This window comes from Lycium ferocissimum, chromosome 3, assembly GCF_029784015.1.
Source record: "Lycium ferocissimum isolate CSIRO_LF1 chromosome 3, AGI_CSIRO_Lferr_CH_V1, whole genome shotgun sequence".
Classification (NCBI taxonomy): Eukaryota; Viridiplantae; Streptophyta; class Magnoliopsida; order Solanales; family Solanaceae; genus Lycium; species Lycium ferocissimum.
Window position 1 is genome coordinate 67,445,221 of NC_081344.1, and position 26,034 is coordinate 67,471,254.

At 36.2% G+C, this 26,034-nt stretch overlaps 2 protein-coding genes across 14 annotated transcripts in view; one reads left to right on the forward strand and one right to left on the reverse strand.

The window, feature by feature from the left end:
- The window catches only part of LOC132050492 (probable protein phosphatase 2C 26), an 80,384-nt gene that overhangs the window by 45,264 nt on the left and 9,086 nt on the right, over window positions 1–26,034 (reverse strand). The gene's annotated exons all lie outside the window — the stretch shown is intronic.
- Window positions 3,140–20,583, forward strand: LOC132050490 (putative lysine-specific demethylase JMJ16). Of its 11 annotated transcripts, none has more exons than XR_009413428.1 (13): window positions 3,140–3,283; window positions 6,227–6,295; window positions 6,475–6,734; window positions 7,386–7,457; window positions 7,612–7,689; window positions 8,452–8,865; window positions 8,953–9,171; window positions 10,680–10,838; window positions 11,895–12,263; window positions 13,962–14,240; window positions 14,611–15,092; window positions 16,242–16,346; window positions 16,628–17,048. XR_009413428.1 is itself a non-coding variant. In XM_059441742.1 (13 exons), exons 3-12 carry the CDS (start codon window positions 6,480–6,482, stop codon window positions 16,296–16,298), a joined length of 2,310 nt encoding a protein of 769 aa, XP_059297725.1. In that variant the 5' UTR covers window positions 3,140–3,283; window positions 6,227–6,295; window positions 6,475–6,479; the 3' UTR covers window positions 16,299–16,346; window positions 16,628–17,048. The 11 variants fall into 11 exon arrangements, 10 of the variants coding, with proteins under 10 accessions (XP_059297725.1, XP_059297730.1, XP_059297728.1 ...); XM_059441742.1 differs by having other exon boundaries at window positions 14,611–15,018; XM_059441747.1 differs by lacking the exons at window positions 16,242–16,346; window positions 16,628–17,048 and adding an exon at window positions 20,388–20,583 and having other exon boundaries at window positions 14,611–15,018.

Sequence of the window (26,034 nt, forward strand, 5' to 3'; positions counted from 1 at the left end):
TTTCGTTTTTCAAAATAACATTTTCTAAGTAATTTTTCGTACAATTTGTACATGAAACTTTTGCAATATGAAATAGAATCTTCTACCACCCATTCTTGCACAAATCCATATCATAGAAGTAAAAATTCAAGAGAACAAATTCAAGACTAAAAATTATTACTCCAGTTTCTAATTACTACTTAGTAGTGAGTACATTCGTTTTTCTCATTACTTTTTATCTATTTGTTTAATTTACTTATATATTTTTTTAAATAATTAATTTATTATTCTTTTCTGGCCTCAAGGGTAAATCATAACCCAACCTCGAGGGCCTAGGAAGGGGTCCAAGAGAGGGCCGGGGCTTTCGAGCCCGTTTATATGGGCCAAAGAAATCTTAGCCCAACCCTACTTAAATAAAGGGTTGGGTTGGGCCAGCCTCACGAGCTAAACCTATATTGACAGCTCTACGTATAAGTTAAGGCATAATACATAAACAGACCCTTAAACTTGGCCTCAGCTGGCAAATATGCTCTCTAACTTTGGGTGTGCGCAAGTAGGCACCTCAACTTGTATAAAGTTGAACGCATAAATACAAATGCTTACATGGCACTCATGTGGCCCTCCAAAATTTATTTGCCACGCCAGCATTTATGTTCACTTGTTCAACTCTAGATAAGTTGAGGATCCTCCACTAAGGTTACTTAGTGGTTTCCAAAAAAAAAAAAAAAAAAAAAGGCAAGATAAGTCGAGGTGCCTACTTGCGCACACCTAAAGTCAATGAGGGCATACTTTACCGAGACCAAGTTTAACGTTCTGTTTATGTATTATGCCTATAACTTATTAATGGTGCAAAGTCGAATATACCCTCAGCTGGAGATTGATTGACATCAAGCTGACACGTTGAAACCAGTGTTTATATAATATAGAAATCATACGATTTTTTTTGGGTATTTAAAAGCTTTGGAGAAGTTTTTTTTTCCTTTTTATGAAAAATCCTAAAATTTGCTAAGTGGTGGTGTAGTATCTTGCCACTTGGCTTAGTTTTTTTTATGAATAACTAATTTCTTGTCCTAAATTGCCAAGTGACTTATTATTAGCCTGCCACTTGGCTGAATGTGGTGTTTCTTCCTCTGCTTTTAATAATATATAGATATAGATATAGATTGCTTTTGATGAGTAGAAGCAGTTTTTCAGAAGCTAAAAAAATAGTTTTTGCCCAAAAATACTCTTTTAAAAAATTGAGAAAAATACACTTAGAAGCACTTTTTAAAAGCTTGGTCAAACACTAATTTCTGCTCAAAAGTATTTATTAAATTAATTGGCCAAACACAAACTGTTTTTACTTTTTAAAATAAGCTGATTTTAGAAGCTTGGCCAAACGGGCTATTATAATACTTTTTATGTAGTTTTCAAATATGTAAATTTTATTATAAAATACTCAAGAATCTATGTTTAAAATTCAGTTAAAGAAAAAACTGTCTGACTCCCCAAACTGATCAACCTTCGAACAAATTGGGACGAAGGGAGTAGTAATTTTTGACAAACTTAAAGGATCAAAAAGGTTCATTACATACTTAAGGGGCTTCTTTAAACCTACACTCAAACATAAGGACCACTTTTGTCATTTTCTCTGATTATTTCTGTTGAAATTTAGGGAACCATAATCTCGGTAAAATTCCTCCATAGTTAATAGCCTGTTTGGCCAAGCTTTTTTTTTTTTTCCAAAATTGCTTATTTTTTAAAAGTGAGGTGTTTGACTAAGCTTTTGGGAAAAAATAAGTACTTATGGGGAGTGGCAGAAGCGGTTTTTCAGAAGCTAGAAAAAATTATTTTTGCCCAAAAGCAATTTTTTTGAAAAACACTATTGAGAAAAATATACGTAGAAACACTTTTTAAAAGCTTGGCCAAACATTAATTGCTGCTCAAAAGTACTTTTAAAATTAATTAGCCAAGCACAAACTGATTTTAGCTAAAAGTATTTTTTTGAAAAGCACTTTTTGAAATAAGCTGATTTTAGAAGCTTGGCCAAACAAACTATTAGATTCCTTAAATTCTCGTCTTAAGTACTAGGTTTATGTTTTTTTCTTCTCTGTTCAAACCCTTTTTTCTATTTTCAACACAAGAAGTTCTGCTGATACCCTTATGACTCTTTACTGCAAAACTACCATCAATCTTTTATTGTCTACTTTCTAGGTAACATAGGTAAACATATTCTCATTCTTATACTGCAAGTTTTGGTTCAAGCTTCCATTTTTCTAAATTTGCTAAAAGTTAACACTTTAAGTCTCTATCAAATATTTAATAGTTTATGTTCGCTAAATTTGACGGAAACAATGATTTTTTAATCTTAAACACAAAAAAAGTCCCATCAAATTGCAAAAAACGCAACTCAAAAATACTACACTACACACCAAAAATAATATAAAAAATAACAAAAATTACACCTCAAACAGCTAAAAGCCTACACCAGCCTATGATATAAATCAAAAAGTGATTAAAAAAAAACTACAATAATTATACCTCTAAATGTGGGTTCCCGCTAATCTCTTTTTTTCTTTTATAGTCCTCGTTCAATCTAACAGACACAATTTGACAAATACTTGACAATGACCAAAAATATAATACTCCCTCCGTCTCATAATAAGTGTCACTTTAGCAAAAAAAAAAAATTGTCCATAATAAGTGTCACCTTAGAAAATCAAAACATAAATTGACTAGTTTTTTTTAACTCTATCCTTAGACAAAAAACTGACAAGTTAAAGTAACGTCTAAATGATGATTGGAAAAGCCACATAGTAACTTAGTATTATTGGATTCCCAATGTCAAAAGGATTACAACTTGTGCATTCAAGAGGAAAAAGTAATTTATTTTTATTATATAGGGGTAATTTAGTAAATTTTATATTGTATTATTGGTTTCTTAATTTGCGTATTTTTTGAGAAGGTGACACTTATTATGGGACGGAGGGAGTAAGTAACTTTTTTGCAAAAACCTTAAAGGACTAAAACTACTTAATACTATATATTTAGGTGACTAATTTGAACCTGCCTCAAACATAAGGACCATTTTTATCATTTTCTCTGATTATTTCAGTTGAGATTTGGGGAAGCGGAATCTTGGATAAATTCCTCCCATAGTTAGATTCCTTAAAGTCTCTGTCTTAAGTACAAAGGGGTTTGTGTTTTTTCTTCTCTATACAAACCCCCTTTTCTCCATTTTCAACACAACAAGTTCTGCTAATTACTCTTTTTCAGTACAAATCAAAGATTAAGGAGAATCTTATAACACTGCAACTCCTTTTAGGTAACGTATTCTCAATTTTATACTGTAAATTTTGGTTCAAGATTCGATTTTTTGCTGTGTGTTTATGTTTATTCTTTGTTATTGTGCTGAAATATGAAAAGGGCATGTGCTAGTTTGTGATAGTTTCATACAAATCAAAGATTAGGAGAATCTTATAACACTGCAACTCCTTTATTACTGTCTACTTTCTAGGTAATGTATTGTCAATGCAAGTTTTGGTTCAAGATTTGATTTTTTTGCTGTTATTTCTGTTTATTCTTTGTTATTGTGCTGAAATATGAAAAGGGCATGTGCTAGTTTGTGATATTTCTAAGAACTGATTAAGTTGGATACTTGTATGGATTTAATGCCAACATCATTCTTTTAGGGATTTAGTATCAAAGAATGAAAATTGACCCAAATTGAGCAATATGGATATATAGGATCCATATAGCTACTTTAATTAGAATCTTATAACACTGCAACTCCTTTTACAGTCTACTTTCTAGGTAACATATTCTTAATTTTATACTGCAAATTTTGGTTCAAGATTTGATTTTTTTCTGTTTATTATTTGTTATTGTGCTGGAATATGAAAAGGGTTTGTGCCAATTTGTTATACTTTTAAGAACTGATTAAGTTTAGTGGAGACCACATCATTCTTTTTGGGATTTAGTAACAAAGAATGAAAATTGACCCAAGTAGAGCAAAATGGATTCATATAGCTTACTTTAATTAGAATCTTGTAGCAAAATTAGGGATGGCTACGGGGTGGTGCGTGTTTCAGGATATGTGGGGCGGTGCGGGTTATAGGCTATTCTAGCGGGGCGGGTTGCGGGTTTAATAATTTTTTTCTAAACCGATTTCTGTTCTTGATACAGTAGAGGTCTTGTTTGTTTTTAATGTATTTTGATATATATTACGTATGATTTTCCTAATATTTTTAAGTACCGCTTTGTTCTCCACCTACTAGCTTTGTGAACTATGACTTATTTCTGATTAATATTCTTAGTTATGTTCATTCTCTTAGTATGAAATTTATACGTTTTCACCATTACAGGAAGTAACTTTCTGGCAATTCTATTTATCGTAAATGACTCATCTTTTGCACCCTTAAGAATTCGTTTCACGTTTCAGTGTCTATGTATATGGTCTATTTGGTCAGCCAATTAGTCCATTTCATAGAGTTCCACAATTGGCAACTCCTTTTCATGCTGACTTTGTAGTGGATTCAGATGGACGATGGTTCTGATTTTATGAATACTAAAAAAGTCATTATCTATTAAATTTACTGCTTAGCTTGAAAATGAAAAAGAATTTTATGAATTTTATTTTTAGTATCAAACTCAGTTAAAAAAGGAAAAAGTTTAAAAAGAATTATGCAAGGCGGGGCGGATTGAAAATAGAAATTTTTGGGCGGTTTGGAGTCTTCGCGTACGCAGGTTTTCCCCGCAACCGCACCGCCCCGCACCGCTTGCCATCCCTAAGCAAAATTCATGCATGTCTTACTTACAGTTGCAAGTTTTTGGTTCAAGCTTCGATTTTTCACATCGACAATAGATGTGGCACGTGTATGTATCTGTATTTGTCATTGTGCTGAAATATAAATGGGTTTGTGCTAGTGTGTGATACTTCCAAGAGCTGATTAAGTTTAGTGGATTTAATGCCCACACCGTTCTTTTTGGGAACTTTGGTAAACGTGTTTTTATTCTTATACTGCTTCATACATGTCTTACGTACAGTTGAAAATTTTGGTCCAAGCTTCGACTTTTCTCGTACCTATCAGAAAAAAAGTGCCGATTTTTTCGCATGGACAATAGATGTGTCATATGTGTGTATTTCTATTTGTTCTCTGTCATTGTGCTGAAATATGAAATGTGTTTGTGCTAGTTTGATTTAGTTCTTAGGACTTAGTAAGTTGGGTGGATTTAGTGCCCCCATCATTCTCTTTGGGAGGGTCTATTAGAAACAGCCTCTCTACCCCACAAAGATAGGGGTAAGGTCTGCATTCATCCTACCCTCCCTAGACCCCACTTGTAGGATTACACTGGGTATGTTGTTGTTGTTGTTATCATTCTCTTTGGGAGTTTAGTATCAAAGACTGAAATGGACCAGAATAAATCAAAATGGATGCACAGGATTCATTTAGTTGGCTTTAATTAGAATCCTATGGCACTGCAACGACAAAACTACTATCACCTTTTATGGTCCAATTTCTAGGTACTTCAACGTATTTTCAATCTCTTACTGCTTTACACATGTTTTATTTTTCAAGTTTTGGTTCATTTCAATTTTTCAAATGAAAAATAGATGTCTTATATATGTGTGTATTTCTATTTGTCATTTGTCATTGTGCTGAAATACTAAATGGGTTTGTTCTAGTTTGTAGTGGATTTAATGCCAACATCATTCTTTTTCAGAATCTAGTACGAAACAATGAAATGGACCCAAATACAGAAAAATGGATGCATAGGATTATAGAGTTGACTTTAATTAGATTGGGATTGAGACGTAATTGATTGATTGATTTTTTTCTCAGAAAAAGGAAAGTAGTGTCTAGAAGGGAAGTGAAGGCATTTTTGTTGTGTTTTTCATTTACTGTGTAAAGATCTATAACTAACTTTGCATATTCCCCTTACTTTTGTGTTCTCTGGTTAACAAGATTTATGTTCTGCAATTAAAAGAAGGATTTTATGAAGAATTTGGTTACCTTTTTGCATGCCCCTTGTATACAGCCACATTTTTGTCCACGTTTATGAATGAAAATACATTTACTTGATAAAAGATGAAGAATTTGGTTAAAATTCATCCACACTTTTTTTTTGACCTTACAATACCAGGCACGACCAAATCCATTTGTTTTGAGTCTTTACTCTTTTGTATGTGTATACAGATTATTTAATCTTTGACTATATGTCATATTTGGCTAGTATTTACCTATTTATCTGTGTTCTCTTGTTGCAGGTTAGTCTGAAGTTCTCACAGACGGATGTCTGATTGTACTTGACAGAGCTATAAAGGCGAAGTTAAGAGGTACTAGTTACATGGACATTGATGAAGTATGCCTGTATTTGGTTATTTTCTTCCTTAGTGTTACAAGGTAAAATAAGTCCATGCCACATAACAGTCATGTCCTTAAATTGTTAGATGCCTAACAAAGACAATGGAGGATGTACATTTCATGTCCACTAATACTTTCCCTTTTGTTTCAGTGCTAATGGGGGCCAAGCGCACAAGATCACAGGGTGAAAGTGACGACAGGAAAAAGTTCTCTATTCCACCCGGTTATGAATCGTTAACGTCCTTCACACTAAAGATGGTTGAAAATAGTCAGGAAGGTCCTAGCCAGGTTGCTTCTACTTCAACAATTATTAGCACAGGAAAGCTTAAGAGTTCTGTTAGGCGTAGGCCTTGGATACTTGATGATCATGTTGATCACATGGAAGAGGATCCTGAATGTGAAGCTGATAAGGTCATTTAGTAAGATTTTCATATATTTTCTCATAAAGTTATTAAACTAAAACTAATAAAACTTTTTTTCCTTATAAACACCAATAGTTTATCTTATCTTGCGTAACAGAAAAACATACTCATACTTTACACTCTCTCTCTCTCTCTCTCTCATATTAAATCAGTTGGTCAGAACACCCATGTTGTAAGCGGGAGGTCTTGAGTTCGACTCTCAACGAGAGTGAATCGGATTAATATAAGTATAAAACCTTCCTTTTCATACCTGATTTAATATGCTTTACTTGAGCCGAGGGTCTATCGGAAACAACCTCTCTACCTTCACAAGGTAGGGGCAAGGCTGCGTACACACCACCCTCCCCAGTTTCCTATTTGCCACCCTTAATCAAATCATATGTCCTGGCAAGTGGGCTTGAGTACGGCTCAAGGATGACTTTCTCTTCTGTTTTTCTATGGGTATTCTCTTCTTCATTTGATTGTCTCGTGCATCACTTGGAAGTTAAGGGATTATCTGGCTGCATCTTCGCTTGTAGTGCCTGGTCAAAGAATGTGGCAGCATTTACTGTTTTTCTGTGTAATTGTTGGCATGTAGTGCTGCTAGTGAGAAGTAATGATCTTGTCATTTGATTGTATCTGAGTTCAATTTATTTTACAGAGTTCGTCTTCACGTGCTTGTCTTCCCAAAGGAGTGATCCGAGGATGTTACCGTGGTCACAACTGCGAGAAGGTTCATTCTTCCTTAATATTGTATAGTGTTTGGTTTCAAGGCATGGATTAAATGTCTCTATCCAAAAGTTAATTTCAATCTGCATCTGTTTCTTTTTTTTTTTCTTTCTAATTTCCATTTAGCTTATGATGTTTCTGGTGTGCTTTTTCAAAAGGTTGTTGCAAGATGTCGTCCGGAATTAGCACGGATCCCTTCACTTGATGAGGCTCCTGTATTCCATCCCACTAAAGAGGTATTCCTTGACACTCATCTTTCTTTCAGCCTGGCATATGCCCTCTTTTTGGAGAAAATGATAAAGACGGTACCTTATGTTTGAGGGTAGGTTCAAAATTGTCGCTTAAGTATGCATTTAACAGTTTTGGTCCTTTAAGTTTACCACAAGTTAACACTTCTAGTCTCCGTTAGATATTTACCGAACTCTATCCCGTAGATTTGACGGGAACTATGCATTTTTTTTTTTCGGGAACTCGCATTCAGAGGTACAATTTTTGTAGTTTGTGCAATTTTTTATTTAATTGTAGACTCTAGTGTGAGTTTTTAAGGTTGTAATTTTTGCTATTGTTTATATCTTTTCGGTGTCTAGTGCAGTTTTTCGTGTTGCATATTTTAGGTTTTGATAGGACTTTTTTGGTATTTATGGTTAAATCTTTTTTCCCCCACTGTTGCCGTCAAATCTACGACGACATACCCAGTGTAGTCCCACAAGTGGGTTCTGGGGAGGGTAGAGTGTACGCAGACCTTACCCGTACCTTGTGAGGTAGAGAGGCTGTTATTTCCGTCAAATTTAATGACCATAAATTGTTAAATATTTGATGGAGACTATAAGTGTTAACTTTTGGTGAACTTAAAGGACCAAAATTGTTAAGTGCATACTTAAGGGACTATTTTGAACCTATCCTCAAACAGAAGGGACCGTTCATTTTATCCCTCTATTGCATCATATACAGGTACCAAAAGCCAGATGCTGCTTTCATGACGTTAAATCTTATTTTAGGAGTTTGAAGATACCCTCAAGTATGTCGCAAGCATCCTTCCACATGTCAAGCACTACGGAATATGCCGTATTGTTCCTCCTGCTTCCTGGACCCCACCTTGCCGCATTGAAGAAGAGGCCACGAGGTATGGAGTCGACACCCGTATCCAGCGCATTAGTGACCTCCAGAGTGTGTTTTTCAAGAAAATGAAGACGAATAATAGACAGCAAAAAATCCTAAGCATGGAACTTAAAGAATTTGGTAGCTGTAATGAACACTTTGAACTTGAAAGTGGGCCCAAGTTTAAGCTGAAATCTTTCAAGAATTACGCTAATTATTTCAAGAGGCAGTACTTTGTCAAGAATTCCCCATCTATTCCTGATATTGAAGGGGAATACTGGAGGATTATTGAGAATCCAACTGAAGAAATCGAGGTTTTTCTGTGGAATTGCAAATTTCTTTTTCTAGGGATATGCCAAAATCATTTTTTCTTACTTTTTGTTGTCAATTTGGTTTATTAGGTGCTCCATGGGAATATTATGGAAACTAGTGCAAGTGGGTTTCCACATAAAACGAATCCACGGGATGTAACTGAATGTCCACAATATGTGGAATCTGGTTGGAACTTAAACAATACCCCTAAGCTTCAAGATTCTCTTCTACGCTTTGAAAGTTGTAACAACTCCTCTATTTTGCTTCCCCGGCTCTCCATCGGAATGTGTTTTTCATCAAATCACTGGGTAAGATTTACATTTTATCATTCAGCGACTACATTTATTCTTTTAATTCAAATTAGGGGTGACAAAATTAGCCCATAAATTCATGACTCGCTCAACCCGCTTAAGCTTGACCCGTCCATTTATTAGCTCAGCCCAATTTTGTCAACTCATCTAAAAATTTGTGTAGCCCAAATTAACCCATAGAAACCATGTCAAAATACTTATTTTAAGAAATATTTTGTTTGATATGGTATATATTGCCATAATAAATAAATAAAAAGTTATATTTAGTTCTAATCGACGAGACTCACAACGGAGATAACGCTAAGCTGGAGGTTTGATGACAAACTTTGGTATCTAAAGGGTTTAGGTTGAGCAGGATCAAGACAGAATACTTGGAGTGCAAGTTCAGTGACATAATGCATGAGGCTGGCGTGGAAGTGAGGCTTAGTACCTAGCTCATTCAAAAGAAAAGAAGCTTCAAGTATCTTGAGTCTATTATCCAAGGAAATGGGGAGATTGATGATGATGTCACACATCGTATTGGTGCGGCGTGGATGAAATGGAGGCTCGCATCCAGAGTCTTGTGTGACAAGAAGGTGCCACCAAATCTTAAAGGCAAGTTCTACATAGTGGTGGTTTGACCAACTATGTTGTATGGGGCAGAGTGTTGGCCAGTCAAGAACTCTATTGTTCAGAAGATGAAAGTTGCGAAAATGAGGATGTTGCGATGGATGTGTGGGCATATTAGGAGAGATAGGATAAGATATGAAGATATCCGGGATAAGGTAGGAGTGGCCTCGGTGGATGATAAGATGCGGGAAGCGAGGCTGAGATGGTTCAGACACGTGCAAAGGAGATGCACGGATGCCCTAGTGTGGGGGTGTGAGAGGTTGGCTATGGACAGTTTTAGGATAGGTAGAAATAGGCCGAAGAAGTATTGAGGAGAGGTGATTAGACAGGACATGGTGCAGGTCCAGCTTATCGAGGACATGACTTTAGATAGAGGGTTATGGAGGGCACGGATTAGGGTAGAAGGTTAGTGGGTATCCGTGCGGTGTCCTACTTATCCGATCATACTAGTAGTCGTAGTATTACTCTTATACTTGCTTGTCCCTCGATTTCTGCTATGTTGTTTCTTGTACTTCGATTATCGTATTACTTTGTGGTAGGTACTGCTCCTTTTATACTGTTTTATCATGCTTTTATAGTATTTTGCCATGACTTTTATAGTATTACTTTTATACTGTTTTGGGTTACTTGTCCTTGTGCCGAGGGTCTACTGGAAACAGCCTCTCTACCTTCTCAGGTTGGGGTAAGGTTTACGTACACTCTACCCTCCCCAGACCCCACATGTGGGATTTCGCTGGGTATGTTATTGTTGTTGTTGGGCATAGTCATTCCTGGGCTGTATCTCCTGGGAGGAGAAAGTACCAATGAGTAATGAGCATAAGTCCATTTGTTAGCATTACCTTTTTGATTATGTTGATTAATTGCCTTTATATTCTGCTTTTTCCATCCTCCATTAGAGAATTGAAGAGCAGCACTTATATTTGCTATCCTACATACATTTTGGTGCCCCGAAAATATTTTATGGGGTTCCCGGGAGTTATCGTTGCAAGTTTGAGGAAGCTGTCAAGAAGCATCTGCCACAGTTGTCAGTACATCCTTGTTTGCTTCACAACCTTGTGAGTTTCAAATCCTTGAAGTTATTTTTCATTATTTCGACAAGGAACTGCCTGTTACTGGAAAGATAGGGATGAATATTTAGCTGGTTCCTTTTTCAATTTTACTAATAAATTGACCTCTCTATTTCAAAAAAAAAAAAAAATTAATCAAAATTGTGGACCACCTAAAAAGAATAAGGAACTATTTGTTTTGCTTTGCAAAATAAAAATAAAAATGAGGAAGTATTTGGTGCGGTAATGGAATAATAGTTCTTTTGGTAATTTATATTGCAAGTGTGATGATTTTGTCTTGCTTTATTATTAATTTTTTTTTTTTTGGTGGTTTTAACGGAGTTTACTTTTTTTTGGGGGGGGGGGGGGGGGGGTGAAGTTGAGGGAGTAGTCTTTGGTAAATGGGGTTCAAAAACTACTCGTCTGATAGAAAAGAACGATATAGTATTTTAGATAGGTATCTGACTTGGTGTAACCAGTTTGGCGTTATAGAAGGTTGGCTAGTCCCCAGTTTGAAATAACTTTCACAGCTTTCAAGAATAAATTTCATTGAACTATTTGGCCAAGCTTCCAAAATTTGCTTATTTTGAAAATTTGCTTTTCGAAAAGGTACTCTTAGAGTAGCAGTTTGTGTTTGGTTGATTAATTTGGAAAGCACTGTTGCCAATATTAGAGCAGTACTTTATGCTTGACCAATGTTCCAAGTGCTTTTGGGGAAAAACTACTTTTTTAGCTTTTGAAAAAAAAAAAACTCTACTACTACTCAAAAGCACTTATTTTCCCCCTAAAATCTTGGCCAAACATCTCAATTTTCTAACATAAGCACTTTCTGGAGAAAAAATAAGCACTTTTGGCTTCCCAAAAGCTTGATCCAACTAACTTCTCACCCATTACTCAATATTTTCTTTGTGTATTACTCTTCAACCTCTTCACTGCTATCCCTAATGATGCAATCTGGAGACATGATTTCTTTAATATACTTGATTTGTTATATTTTGCATGCCGAAGATGAAAAGTTTGTCTATTCCCTCCCATTTGATCAATTAACCTTCATATCCGATGCAGGCCACTCAATTCTCGCCTTCTATATTGACTTCAGAGGGTATACCTGTTTATCGTTGTGTGCAAAAACCAAAGGAGTTTGTTCTCATTCTCCCTGGAGCATACCATGCGGATTTCGATAGTGGATTTAATTGTTATGAAGCAGTAAATTTTGCTCCCTTTGACTGGTTACCACATGGTCAGATTGCTGTCGAACGGTATTGTGAGAAGGGGAGAAAGACATCAATCTCCCATGATAAGCTGCTGTTTGAAGCAGCCACAGAAGCAATTAGGGCTTTAGGAGAACTTGCACTGTGGAACAAGAATTCTTTTGATAATTTAAAATGGAGAGCAGTCTGTCAGAGCAATGGGATTTTAACAAATGCACTTAAGGTAAGCCTCTATTATTCGTGACTTCCAACATTTAAATAATGAGCCATTCCAAATTCCTGAACTTCAATTCTAACAGGCTTTCTGCTTATTCTTTTCAATTGACAGTGTTGTTTCTTCCTTTCCATTTTATGTTGTATTTTAATTGGGAAAAGGGTCAAATTTTCCCCTTTACTATGAGAAAAGGATTAATTTTACCCTCCGTTATACTATCCGTACAAAAATGGATTGGGGCACTGAGGTGGTATGCCACATGGCGTAAAGTGGGTTGGGGCTGAGGTGACATGCCACATGGCGTAAAATGGGTTGGGGCACTGATGTGGTATGCCACATGGCGTAAAATGGGTTGGGGCATGCCGCATGGTCCACCTCATCAAAATGTTGGTGCCATGTGGGATTGGGTGTCCTCCTTGGACTGCCCTAACGGAGGAGGGGCATATTTTGAACCATTTGGTAGCAGTGGGGATATTTTTGTACGGATAGTATAACGAAGGGTAACTACCATAGATACCTTGCTTTTTTCCCTTAAAAACAACATAACAACCTCCTTTTTGGCCCATTAGATGTACGAAAAGTAGGGTCTAAAACTGTTAAGAAGAAGGAAAGTAAAAGAGAGAAAAAAATGGCTAGTTGAAATTAAGATCAACCATTTACTATGGCCAAGATATAAAGTGAAGGTTGACATCATTACATATTTGATGACCTATAAAAAACGAAGACTCTATATAGTTACTGTATAGGAATATAACAGTATAGATATTGTATACGAAAAAGTAGTTTAGGTTGTTGGTTGTACAATACGCCTACTTTCAAGAATCAAATTTAATTAGGCGTGCACGTTTTTACTTACTGAATGTATTGGGAAGAAAAAGTAATTATTATCATGAGGAGAGAGTTAATTTTGAATTTCTCCTCTTCTTTTTTCATGAAGGGTATGAAAGGAATAGGAAAAGCGGTAAGTGACCGGTATGCCCTGAAAGGGGCAAATTTGACCCTTTTGCCTTTCTAATTTTGGTGTCATACACAACTGTTTGCTGTCACTAGACCTCCTTACTTTTATTAAGGTAAAAGATGCATTGCAGACTTTTGACCTTCGGAGTCGAGCATTTCAAAGACATGTTCAACAATAATTTATGATTCAAATATTACTAGGCAAAATCAGCAGGGGTCTTTTGTAATTTACCTCTTTTTGATATGTGTGTTCTGTGAGCAGCTCCTTATCCTTAGTTCGCAGGTTGAGACTTAGCTTCTGTTAGTCCCTACTCTGGTTGAGGAAGTTAAGCTCCCGTTTGTCCATACAAATTCTTTACCTTTTTTTTTTTTTTTTTTTCTTTTTCCAAAAACAGCATTTGGTTATATATTGGACTGATTTATTAAAAATGAGTTTCACATTTGAGAAAGTGGTTTTGAACAGTTTTTCAACTGAATTTTTTTTCCACTCACAAAATCTGAACTTTTTTTTTTTTCAAGTTAAATACATGTCCAAACACAATTCGATTTCCAAAATCCTCTTTTTCAACATTTTTCAAATATCATACTTTTTTATGTTCAGACACCTACTAACTATACTAAGAGCTACTTTATTGAGTTTAAACTCGTGTGTGTGAGTACTAGTTATCTTATTTAGAAATATATTCATGTAAAATGTGACGTTTCATTTTCTATTGGAAGTAATTTTTAATTTGTTCTATATTTGGATAGACACGGGTTGCCACTGAAGTGAGAAGACGCAAATATGTGTGTGCTTCTCTTGAATCGCAAAAGATGGAGGATGACTTTCGTGCTACGACCAAACGGGAGTGCGCTATATGCTTCTATGATCTATACCTTTCGGCCATTGGCTGCAAATGTTCTCCACATAAATATACTTGTCTTCTTCATGCCAAGCAGCTTTGTGCTTGTGCTTGGAGCGAGAAGTATTTGCTTATACGGTATGGAATAGATGAGTTGAACATCATGGTTGATGCTTTGGATGAGAAGGTAAGTTTTTTTCTGAAATTTTATTTTTAAATTACCTAATGTAACTGATTTATTCTCCATAACTACACTTTATAGCAGTACTTTTAAATAATTACAAAATATAGCTATATTTTACATTTTATAGCAGATACGTTGATATACGTATCTCTAAATTGTAGGCACAATTCTTGTATGCGCGCGCATACTGTGTATTTGCTATCAGTGTATATACATTGATATTGTGTGCGCGCGCATACAGTGTATATGCTACGTTTTGAAAGAAAAAATATTGCTACGTTGTTGAAAAAAAAAAAAGAAAAAGAAGATATTTCTTGCAAAAAAAGATACTAATCTTGCTACTTATGAAATTTTCCCTTTCTTTTTTATTAAGGTAAGTGCAGTTCATAAGTGGGCAAAAGAAAAACTTGGATTGCCTGTGTCCGACGTCTCTAAAGATGCCAGCAAGGATGGATGTACGGTACCTCCTTTTGAAATGGTGAAGGTACCTGTGATTTTTGATGTGGGACTCTCTGAGAGTATGTCTCACCGTTTAACCTCCGGACGAACATCATATATTCAACAGGATCAGAAAAATAATTTGGATCCAATATCTTGTTCGTCTGTTGGTTCAGATGCATTGACTCATCGATCACAATCGAAAGAAAATGGTCAAGATGAGAATAAAGTTTTATTGCCAAAAATATCACAGCATACTGCTGTTGGAGAAAATATTGCGACTTCTTCCAATGCAGTTCGCAAGAAGCATCTTGCTCGGGAGTCTTCGTCTATTGAAAAAAATGTGATTATTCTGAGTGATGATGAAGATTAGCAACCCCAAGTTTACTGTATCATGAATGGTAATTTGCATTTACGGTACGTTAATGCACTGTTGTAACTTGTAAGTCTGTTCTTTGCTGTAAATTTGCAGATTGTAAAGCTTGAATTCTGTTACATGACTGGGAAACACTCTTTCCACTCAATCTTGGCAATTTGCTTCATGTATATCTGTTCTAGTATTCTTAGTTTTTTGAGTCTGGAAGACATTGTGTGTGATGCTATTACTGGTCTAGGCAGTAATGCCCTCCATTTAGACTTGGTAAATTTCCTGCTATGTGGCCACATTATAAGAGACGTAAAATTCTAACATCTGCTACAGTTGTATCTCTCTATAACAACATTTCACTACAACTTCAAGTTCTTTTTGGAACCAGTTTTCATGTTATGGTATATTATACGTTTTCTATAACAATATTTCGCTATAGTAGCTAAAACATATTCAGAACAAATGACGTCTTTATAGAGGTTTGACTGTATATGTTCCTGGGAAAAGGATTTGATCCCTAATGGACCTACTATTCATTGAGTTTTATCGTGCACCATTGGCCCTCAGGATCTTCCGCTTATCAAAAAAACGTTGTGCACAGTGGGGATTTTGTTATGTAGAGGTCTTCTCTCTCTTGCACATAGTGTATTTTGAAGCAAGAATATTCCCTTATGTCACACTATTGGGGAGAATCCCGCAGTTGGATTGATATAGTTGAACAGAGAACCTTTTTGGCTTATCTTTCTTGTTGCAGTGAACTCGCACATTTGTTTATGCATCAGAATTTTTCAAAATGGAAGGGCATCTGGAGGAAGGTGATGTGTAATTGATACAAACGTGAAAGAATATGTAAATATAACATTTGGAGAAATTACAACTGAAGAAATTAGAAAGCTTGCTTTTAGACATTAAGCTGAGCAGAATAAAGAGATATATTGTGTGAGTATCATCCTTCAGTTTTGGTAATAGAGATTTGACAATTGCTGAAGCTTTGATTGATCAATGAAGTGACTCACACATTGATATTGCAACACTTTAGTACCAAATTATAGCTACCCTTAAATACAATTGTTACTTTTATTTCATGTTATTATTTTTCGTGCTTGCTGAAAATCCTATAATTGTTTATAGAACAAAATTGCATTCTGATACAATAATTGGCTATTTTCTCCAACTTATCTTGTATGTTGTATTCTTAGGTATATTCATTCAAGGTATCAAATACTCTTGCTAATATTTGTCAGTTCTATGGTTAATGCAAGAGTTTGAAAGAATCACTGGGAACGTTGTCAAACCACATGCAGGTGAGGTGACAAACGCCTTGTAATAAATATATAGATGGTTTGGTAACAAATTGGACGTTTGTGGTCACGCCTAATTTTCTCCAGGGAATTTTACTTCCATTAGTGGGATAAATTAGAGTGTTTTTTTGAAAAACTGAATTAGACACCCAAAGAATATGAGATATTGGTTCACGGATTAGACCGAAGAGGACAATTTTCCTATCTTTAAGTTAATACGTGCAATTAATGTACCGACACTTTGATCTTATTTGATTTTCACTTTTATCTTTTTTGGTAAGTAGGGGATCCATCGATATTGGTGAATCAAGTGAGTATGTCGTAGGACGAGAAGAAGCACTTCCTTCTATAAATGAATTTTAAACAAAATCAGTGCATATTTTTCCTTGGAGATCCTGCAACCACAATGAAGAAAAAGAAAAGATCAAACTTTTCCATTTGATTTCTTAAAACTTATTTATAAATTTTTTTTGTCACTTAAATTTGCCTCCCAGCCTTGTAAAACGCGTGGGTGGTAGCTGGTAGTTCTCCTATTTGTTGGCTCGGTTTGGCAGCTTCATATCCATTATGAAATTGTACAAATTGGGTGAGTTTTTCTCCAACTCATACATCTACAAAGTTCACGGTGACTTATTTTGATTTTGTCAATAGATAGAAGTAGAAAACATGCCAGGTTTTTCCTCTATATATTTTGATTTCTATGCTTCCATATCTAGGATTTAGATACAGGAGAACTCCTACATTTCTTAATCTCCTGTGGAATTTGAAATTTATTGGGTAAAATATGGTTTCTCGTTACGTTTTAGGAATAAATTGTGTTCTTTCACTTATGCTGTAAAGGAGTATTTCATAATTTGTTGTGAGCTAAAGATTTGAGACTTGTATATGGTACAACTCTTTTCTATGCTCAGTTTACATATGAAGACAACATTTTGAGGTAATTTAGCATAATTTTATCTTCCATTTGATTGGAGCATATGATACAAGTTATGCCAACTGGTTCTCAATATCCCAGATATGCTCGCCCATCATTAGCTTAATTTTATCTTCGATTTGATTGGAGCATACATGATACAAGTTATGCCAATTGGTTCTCAATAGCCCAGATATGCTCGCCCATCATTACTGTTAAATTGGTGTTGAAAATTATTGCCATATTGTTGGAAAAAAAAGAAGAAGAAGATATAAATGATAAAAGCTAATGTTGCAGGAAAAAAATGACCTCCTTTCAAACATTTTGGTTTATTTATGAACTGAGTTTATACTTCCACATCTTCCACAAATCTTTATAGATACTCAACGCTTTGGTTGGTTTGTTTGTGAGCTGAGTTTATACTTTCACTTCTTTGTAACGACCCGTTCCGTCGTTACTGCAAAGATTCCGAACTACCCGTAAATGCGTCATCCTGGGACTTTCCCCTCTCTAAAGTAATTACGACGGACATATAAACTAGTGATAACCATTGTGCAGAAGGGGATCAAACATCGAAAATTCGGGTAAAGGACCCAGCTAGGTCCCGAGCGTGAGCCGTGGCGCTCTAGCGTCAAAAATCCCGCCTTGTACCATAATGGCAATATATCGAGCGGCCGCAGCCGAGGCCAACCGCTGAAGCGGTGCATGCAGTGAAAATACCCTATTTAAGGAATCATTTCGGGAATTGTCTCATTTTTCAATACCCTAATTTCCAGCCTCCCAGCTCGGGGAAAAACCAGAAATAACAGATTCCTGGGTCTTGATAGACCTTTCCAAGCCTTCAAATTCACATTCCACCTGGTAGACTACTCCTAAACCACTTAAATCTTGTTCCCTAAAGAATTATCAAGTGGGTGTTCCTAGTAAGCTAGAGTTGGAGAGATGATGAGTCAACAACATTTTTCACATAGTCCCTTCTAAACAAACCTTCCATATTCTTCATCTATAACAAATTAATAACCTAGATCACTACATTCCTTCACCTTAAAAAAGGAGTTCTTCCACGGAATTGAAAATGAGTACATTTTCCCCAATATAAGCTTAAAAATGGGTAAAACATCTAGGAGTGTTGTGGACGGAATTAGAAATGGGTTGAGATAAAAAATCTTCCTTCGTAAATCCAAAGTCTCTTATGAAGGTTATAATGGGTATTTCAATTCTTGGGCCTCATGGTTGCTTCCAAGCTATTATGTGTGGATTACGATTTGATGGTGGGTTGAAGGAATCAACGGATGTTCGTGGCTCCCGCTCGGCAGTGAGGTAGGTTACGGCTTTCCCTTTGGTAGACTCCGGTTAGTTTTCCGTATTGTTGTGTAGAAGAAACGGAGAATGCATGTGTAGGACATTGGAGATATGGGATGGAACTTTAGGATGGAATTGTCATGTGTGACTTGTTTGTTCGGGCTTGTGGCCTGTAGACTCCTTAGGTTTTGATGTGGCCTTGTTGATTATCGGTGGATTTATGTAACTTGGGAGTAGTGGGCGAATCTAATTATGCCTATCGATGAGATTATTGTAGTGAATCTAAACGCTAGCTGGGAATATAAAATGAATCACGGTAGTGAATGATGTCCTAGTTAAATGGTGACGAGTGACTCGAGTGTAGGGTGAGATTCTTATCCTAAGCAAATATGCTGATTAGGGAAATGGTAATACCGTATGTTAAATGATTGACTTGATGTGTGTTGGGGCTAGTCACCCCGTTATGTGTGTTTGATTGTTCAATTGTGTTGGCTTGATGCCATGTGTAGTAGGTAGATATCGAATTCTGCTTGTTGTCCTGGTTCGGATAGGATTGACATGCCCGTTGTTGGTATTTGTACTGAGATATATTGTTAGCATACCCACTGTTGGTACTTGAGTTATTGATATATGTTGGCATACCCACTGTTGGTGATTGACATATGCATTGCACGCATTCTCTCATATTTATCATGCATGGCCGATACCCGGTGATGATCCGGTATCGTTGATTGAGCGAAACTGATATTTGATAAACTCTTTTACTTGAGTGATTGTGAAAAGGCCGATGTTCAAAGATCCATTTCGGAATCGTTGTTTATATGAAACTGATACCTGATAAACTCTTTTACTTGAGTGATTGTAAGGAGGCTGATGTCCGAGGTTCAATTCCGAAATCGTTGATTTGTGAAACTGGTATTTGACAGACTCTTTTGAGTAATTGTGAGGAGGCCGATGTCCGATGGTTATATTCGGGCATCGTTGTTGCATGGCCGATTCCGATGTTATCCCGGAATCATTGTTAGTGCATGGACTCCGCGAGTCCCCCAGGGTGGTGCCGGTGAGACTCCCCCTGTGAGCAATTAGCCAGGGTCACATCTGTTTGCTTGGCAAAGATCCTGGACGGGTGCCACTTAGACTTCGCGAGTCATGCTGGGTTGTGCTGTCGAGACGTCGATATTTCCGTCCGGAGTACATGTGTACACCTCATTTGCATGGCATGGCATCACATTCATACCATTATCGCATTGCATTGTATATTGACTTGGTCGAGATGTTGTGATGATTGTATTGTGATGATTCTGTTGTGATGATTGGATTGTGATGATTCTGTTGTGATGATCGTATGGTAATGATTCTATTGTAATGATTGGTTGGATCGGATATACTCAGACTTAACATATAGGGTTTAGATGCTATACATAGGCAATGACGAACATTTGGACTCGATTCTTGTGACTTATATTGTTGACTTGTGCCTGTTAATTCACCTAAAATTAGTAGTGTATTGTGTTAAGCGAGGTGGACATAAAGGTGTCGTAACAATGAGCTCGCCCTAAAACACGAACGAGCGACTTGGGAATTGTGAAGGTGTTGAGAATCTATATAGGGGTTTGGCCAACTTATAATTCATTGAAGATTAGTTGTGACTTAAGTTCTATTGAAGTTGTGATCTACTGTTTCGGGATATGTGATTTAATTAGTGATTATCCTCATTATTCGTGAATTCTTTACTAATATGTACTATTAACCTTTGTAGGCCTATGATACTTACTCAGTACGCATGTTTGTACTGATATTGCACTTGCTACACCCTTTTTGGGGTGTAGATTGTTTCAGGTATTTGTTGATGTGAAGAGGAACTCACGGTGCCTATCCGGAAGGCCTCCTCCCACTTCATTCAGGACGGAGGATGCGTCGTAGAACGTAATGGTAATCTGAGTCAATGGTCGCTCTTGCACCGGTCTAGATCAGGTCATGGGAAGTCGTATCAAGTCTGTGAAAATTGTGTTGTTGTAAACCTGTCCACCTTATGTCATTGAATACTTATAAATGGAATTCGGCTGTACTTCTTAACTATCAAATGCGTTTAAATGGAATGTCGTATGATAGATTCATTTTATGAATGAGAGGGTTCGCCTACCGAGGTGAATTGTGTTAGTTTATTCTTTTAATTTCTTTTCAGGTCATGTAAGAGTTTCATCCGAAAGAACTTACTTTTGCTAACCGGTTCCCGAATTCAGATTCCAGGCCATTGCAACATATCTCATACATATGTTGGACCAACTAAATCTCTCTGTTTTTGCCTTTCTAGCAAACTTCTTGTATGACTTTGTTCAACAAATGAATATGATATGGTATGAAGCATATTATGCTAATATTTTGTTTAATCATGTCGCCTTTATTTGTATCTCATTGGTACAAGGCACGGACACGAGCCATCTAGTTTACTACTATATAGAAGCACCAAGAGCAGGACGACCACAGCATAATTTATTGGCACACTCTCCTTCCCTATTCTTCTTCGTTGTTCTTCACGTCTCCCAATTACTCCCTCATTGCTCTTCTGTACTCTCTCATTCCTCTTCCTCTTCTTTATCAAAACTAAGACTAAAGAATTCAACGTCTTCGGTCAAGCAGCTATATGAATCTTTATCTCATAGTTATTTCTTACTTTGAATGGCGAAGCATTAGGATTTATTTGACATCCCAAAGTTAGTTCCTTTATTTAAGTTGTCTTTCCTTTGTGATATATTTGTTTTCATGTTCCCCTCAGTTATTCTTATTAATTTTTTGTCAAATGATTTAACAGATAATGTAATTTGTCAGTTCACACTCTTAAACTGAAAAACAGATTCGATAAACTGAAATAGATTAATTGGGTTAACTGAGTTTTTGGTTCATTTTTTATTTTGCTAAGGTATTTGATGATATTCCTTAAACAATTTAATTATGCAAGGAAGTTGAATTCACATTTGTCTCTCGAGTTAAAATTAATCAACAGTTTTTAGGAGAAATATTCTCTTCCAAAAGCAACCTCTTCTTTCTTTGGTTATGTCCAATTTTATAATAACAGCACATGTTTTCATATTTTATTTCTCGCAAGTTTTTTCTTCTTTGTCTTTATCAACGAAAGACTACGGGTCTGTGTCCTTACTCGCCATGTTCAATATTACTAGGTAAGAAGAAAGAAAAAGAATCAACGTGATATGACTAACTTTATTTCATTATGATGATTACACTTTGTTTATCACTGCAAAAGAATCTAGCTCATGGATCGTCTTGATTAAAAATTCCAATGCTCTAGCTTCGCTATCATGAGAATTGAATACCTTTGAGCACGACCATGGTTGAAGTTCTATAAAATTAATGTGCAAATTAAAAGGCCAATCTCCAATATAACATCTACAGGTGTCTAGGGTCGTATCACCAAACACCAAGAGGTATGATATAAAGAATCTATAATGTGGTTTTGAAACTACTTCAATGTGACAACTGACGATGCTTCTACTGAATTCCTTGAATTAATAGTCTCTGTCTTCTTGATGGTATTACGTGAATTATCTTGGACTGAAAATGGCTAAGTTTAGGGAACTGTGGGAGATGGAAAAGAAAACTAAAAGCATCTTGACATGTTATTTTGCCAATGTCTAGCTACCTCTCTTTATTTCCACTTTGAATGAAATTACAACATTTTATTCCAGGTCAAGATAATAAACTTACTTCTGTAATTTTTGGATTTGATAATTGTATGAGTTTATCTTTTTGGATGATGTTAGGCTACTTCCATACATCAAATAGTGAAGGTTAACAACAAACTTTTCTTCTAAGCTCTTGAAGCTCCATCTTTCATGCCGAGTAGCTAATGTACTCCATTTTGTCTTGTCCTGTTTGAGACAAATTGCTTGTGTTCTCTGTTTCTAGCAGATTGTCAAGTGTATTTTCCGTGATCTGAGCTTTAGAAGATGAAGCATTAATCGCGGTTGATACTCTACTCCAAGAGTTCTACTGATCTTATTGTCTCCACCTACAACATAGTCAGCATGAATACGTGCTTCATAGCTTCCTATTAAAAAAATTAACAGCTAATCACCTACGCCGAAAGCAGCAATAGAAAATGCATTTGCTCATAGAATACGTCGACACAAAACTTATGTAAAGCTTTAATTCATGGACTCATATGTTAATTTAGATCTTGGGTTAAATTTACATTGTGGCATTAAAGTTGTATTAATTTCAAGGGAGTGATATCTCAAAGCAAAAACTTGTTTTATCTTTTACAGTTTACAAGCAAAAACATGCTTTGCAATCTTTTGTTATAATTAGCAGATAATTTTAAATTGTAATTTGTTGGGCCTATGCTGAGCATAGGCAAGATTATCTAGTATAATAGACATACCAATTGAAAAAAAAAAAAACTGTGATAGAATTTGGGATGAGAAGTAAGACTATTAGAACATCCACATAGAGTCGTAAAGTCTCAGTTTCTAGACCAAATTCACAGACGAGTTGTGAACTTGTGATAAGTGGCCGCCTTCGCTTAAATAAAATTCTAAACAAGATCATCCATCTTGTGTTAGTTACACGTCTAATGGTTTAAGTAAAACTGATGCCCTCGGTCTAAACCAATTGTTTCTGTAACGCTGCAGCAGCAATTTTTTTTTTTGGTAACTAATTTTATTATTATTTACCAAATGAGCTGTATGTACAAAACTCCGACTGATTCATGGACAGGGAGCCCCATGATATCAGTAACCTATGAACATAACAAAGCTAGCACATTACAAGTAAGTATTCAACTGCATAACTCTACTAGTTAACTTAGGCTTCATGATTCCTCGACATATAACTTCCTGGATTATCAACTTTGTTAGCACATCTACTGTCCTCATTTTCTGCTGAAAAATTCTGCAATTCCTTTCGTGCCATAACATATAAATGCAACCAGCCAATGTCACCCTGTACATCTCATCTTTAGAGTTCTTGCCATTAGCATACAATCTTTGCCATTCTTGTTCATCCTTCCATGCCAGGACTGGTCTTGAGTACCCTTGCCATTGAAACAACTTTCCCCAGATTGCGGTAGACAGTGGGCACTTGAAAAATAAATGTTCAGTTGACTCAGTTTCCAAACCACACATAGCACACTCAGCATCATCAATAATCCCCCATTTGAGTAACCTGTCCCTGGTGTATAGCTTTCCCTGTATTGCTAGATATGTGATGAAGATCCACTTAGGGGCCCCTTGGTTATTACATATCATCTTCCTCCATGGAACTTTGGCAAAATCTCATCTGAGCTTGTTGTACATGAATTTGATGGATAATCTATCCAACTAAGTGCCATTAATTCCAGTATCTTCAAATAACCTTTTTGCTTTGAAAATTTTCTTCATTAGCCAAGAAGCTTGTTTTGGCACTATCTCTTCTATTGGCTGGTCCTTAATGTAGCAGGCATGTACCCACTTGACCCACAACTTGTCCTTCTTTTGGCAAAGATTCCAATATAGCTTGCATATAGCAGATTTATTCTATGTTTCCAGGTGCATAATGTTCATTCCACCTGCTGATTTAGGTAGAAACAAAGTTTCCCATGCAACCAATGCCTTTTTTGATGCCTCTGGTGATCCAGCCCATAGGAACCTTCTTTACAAAGTAATGATCTGCTTCAAAACTTTCTTTGACAAGGTAAAAATTTGTGACCAATATGTCTGTATGGAGAATAATACAGCCTTAATTAATTGTATCCTTCCTGCATAAGACAAGTATTTGGTGGTCCACGATGTGATCCTGTTAGTAATCTTATCTAAAAATGGTTGGCATTGAATAATTGACACCCTTTTATAGCTCAGTGGAACCCCTAAGTATTTGAAAGGAATGGATCCTTTTGCGAAACCAAGCTTGTGCATTATACTTTGCTGAGTTGCTTCGGGGACACCTCCAAAATAGATACAACTCTTTGTCTTGTTTGCAATTAATCCTGTGAGGGCTAAGAACTCCTGGAAGCAATCAAAAAGCTTAAGAACTGATCTTTCATCACCCCTACAGAATACCAGCAAGTCATCAGTAAAACCTAATTGAATCAGGTTCATTTTGGCACATTTAGGGTGGAAATGAAAATCAGGATCCTGGCCCAACTTCTTTAGCATCCTACTGAGATATACCATCACCAATACAAAGAGGAAAGGAGATATGGGATCTCTTTGCCTTAAACCCCTCTTAGCTGGAAATGGTGTTGTCATCTTGCCATTTATACTTATAGAGTAGGATACAGTGATTGTACATTTCATGATCCATCCTACGAATCTATCGGGAAAGTTCAAACCTCTAAGCACTTGTTCTAGGAATGCCTATTCCACATAATCATAGGCTTTTTGCATATCCACCTTAAGCATACACCTTGGTGAAATCCCCTTCCTTCCATATCCTTTAACCAACTCATGGCTCAAGATGATATTATCTGAGATCACTCTACCTGCAGGTACAAAGGTTGTTTGGCTTGTATCTACCAGTTTGGCCATGACTGATTGCGTTCTACCAGTTAGTATCTTTGAAATGATCTTATATATGACTGTGCAACAAGAAATTGGTTTGTAATCTTTAATCCTTGTAGGATCTTTAATCTTTGGTATCAACGTAACTTTTGCACAGTTCACTGGTTTATAGATGTGCTTTGATTCAAAGAAATCAAGAACTGCTGCAGTGATGTCTTGATCAATAATATTCCAAGCTCTTTTGAAGAACACAACATTGAAACCATCTATCCCTGGGGCCTTCAAATCATCTATTCCTTTCAAAGTTGTCCAGACCTCCTCACTGGTTATAGGTTCAATCAATTGAAGTTGTTGAGTTCTATTAAGCACATATCCTTCTGAGAAAACACTTTCTTGTATCATAGGAAGTCGACTTGCATTGGATCCCAATAATCCTTTATAAAATTTGAGGACTTCATTTTCAATGTCTTCCATAGTTGTTAGTTCACCTTCATCATTTACTAACATCCTGATCTTGTTTTGTGCTTCTCTATTCTTCAAATTGGCATGAAAATATGTTGTATTGGAATCACCCAATTTTAGCCACTAAATTCTTGATTTTTGTTGCATAGCACTTTCTTCAATGTTACCCCACTTCTCCAATTGTTTCCCGAGCTCTCTTTCCTGTTCTAGTAATTGTTGTTGTTGGCCATCCTTCATGAGCTTTTGTACAGTTATCAGCTGGTTCTTTATATCTTGCAACTTATTGTTAATACTTGTAAACTCTTTAGTATTGAGTCTTTTGAGCTCAGCTTTAGTGGTTTGTAATTTCCTCCATACTTTCTCCATGTTTGTCCCCTTTGCATGTTTGTACCACCTTGTTTTCACTGCCTCTAGGAAAGCATGATGATCTGCCAAATAGTTAAAGAACTTAAAAGTTCTTGGGGCATTCTCAGGATGTCCCTCAATTGCCAAGCACATTGGAGAATGATCCAAGAATAAG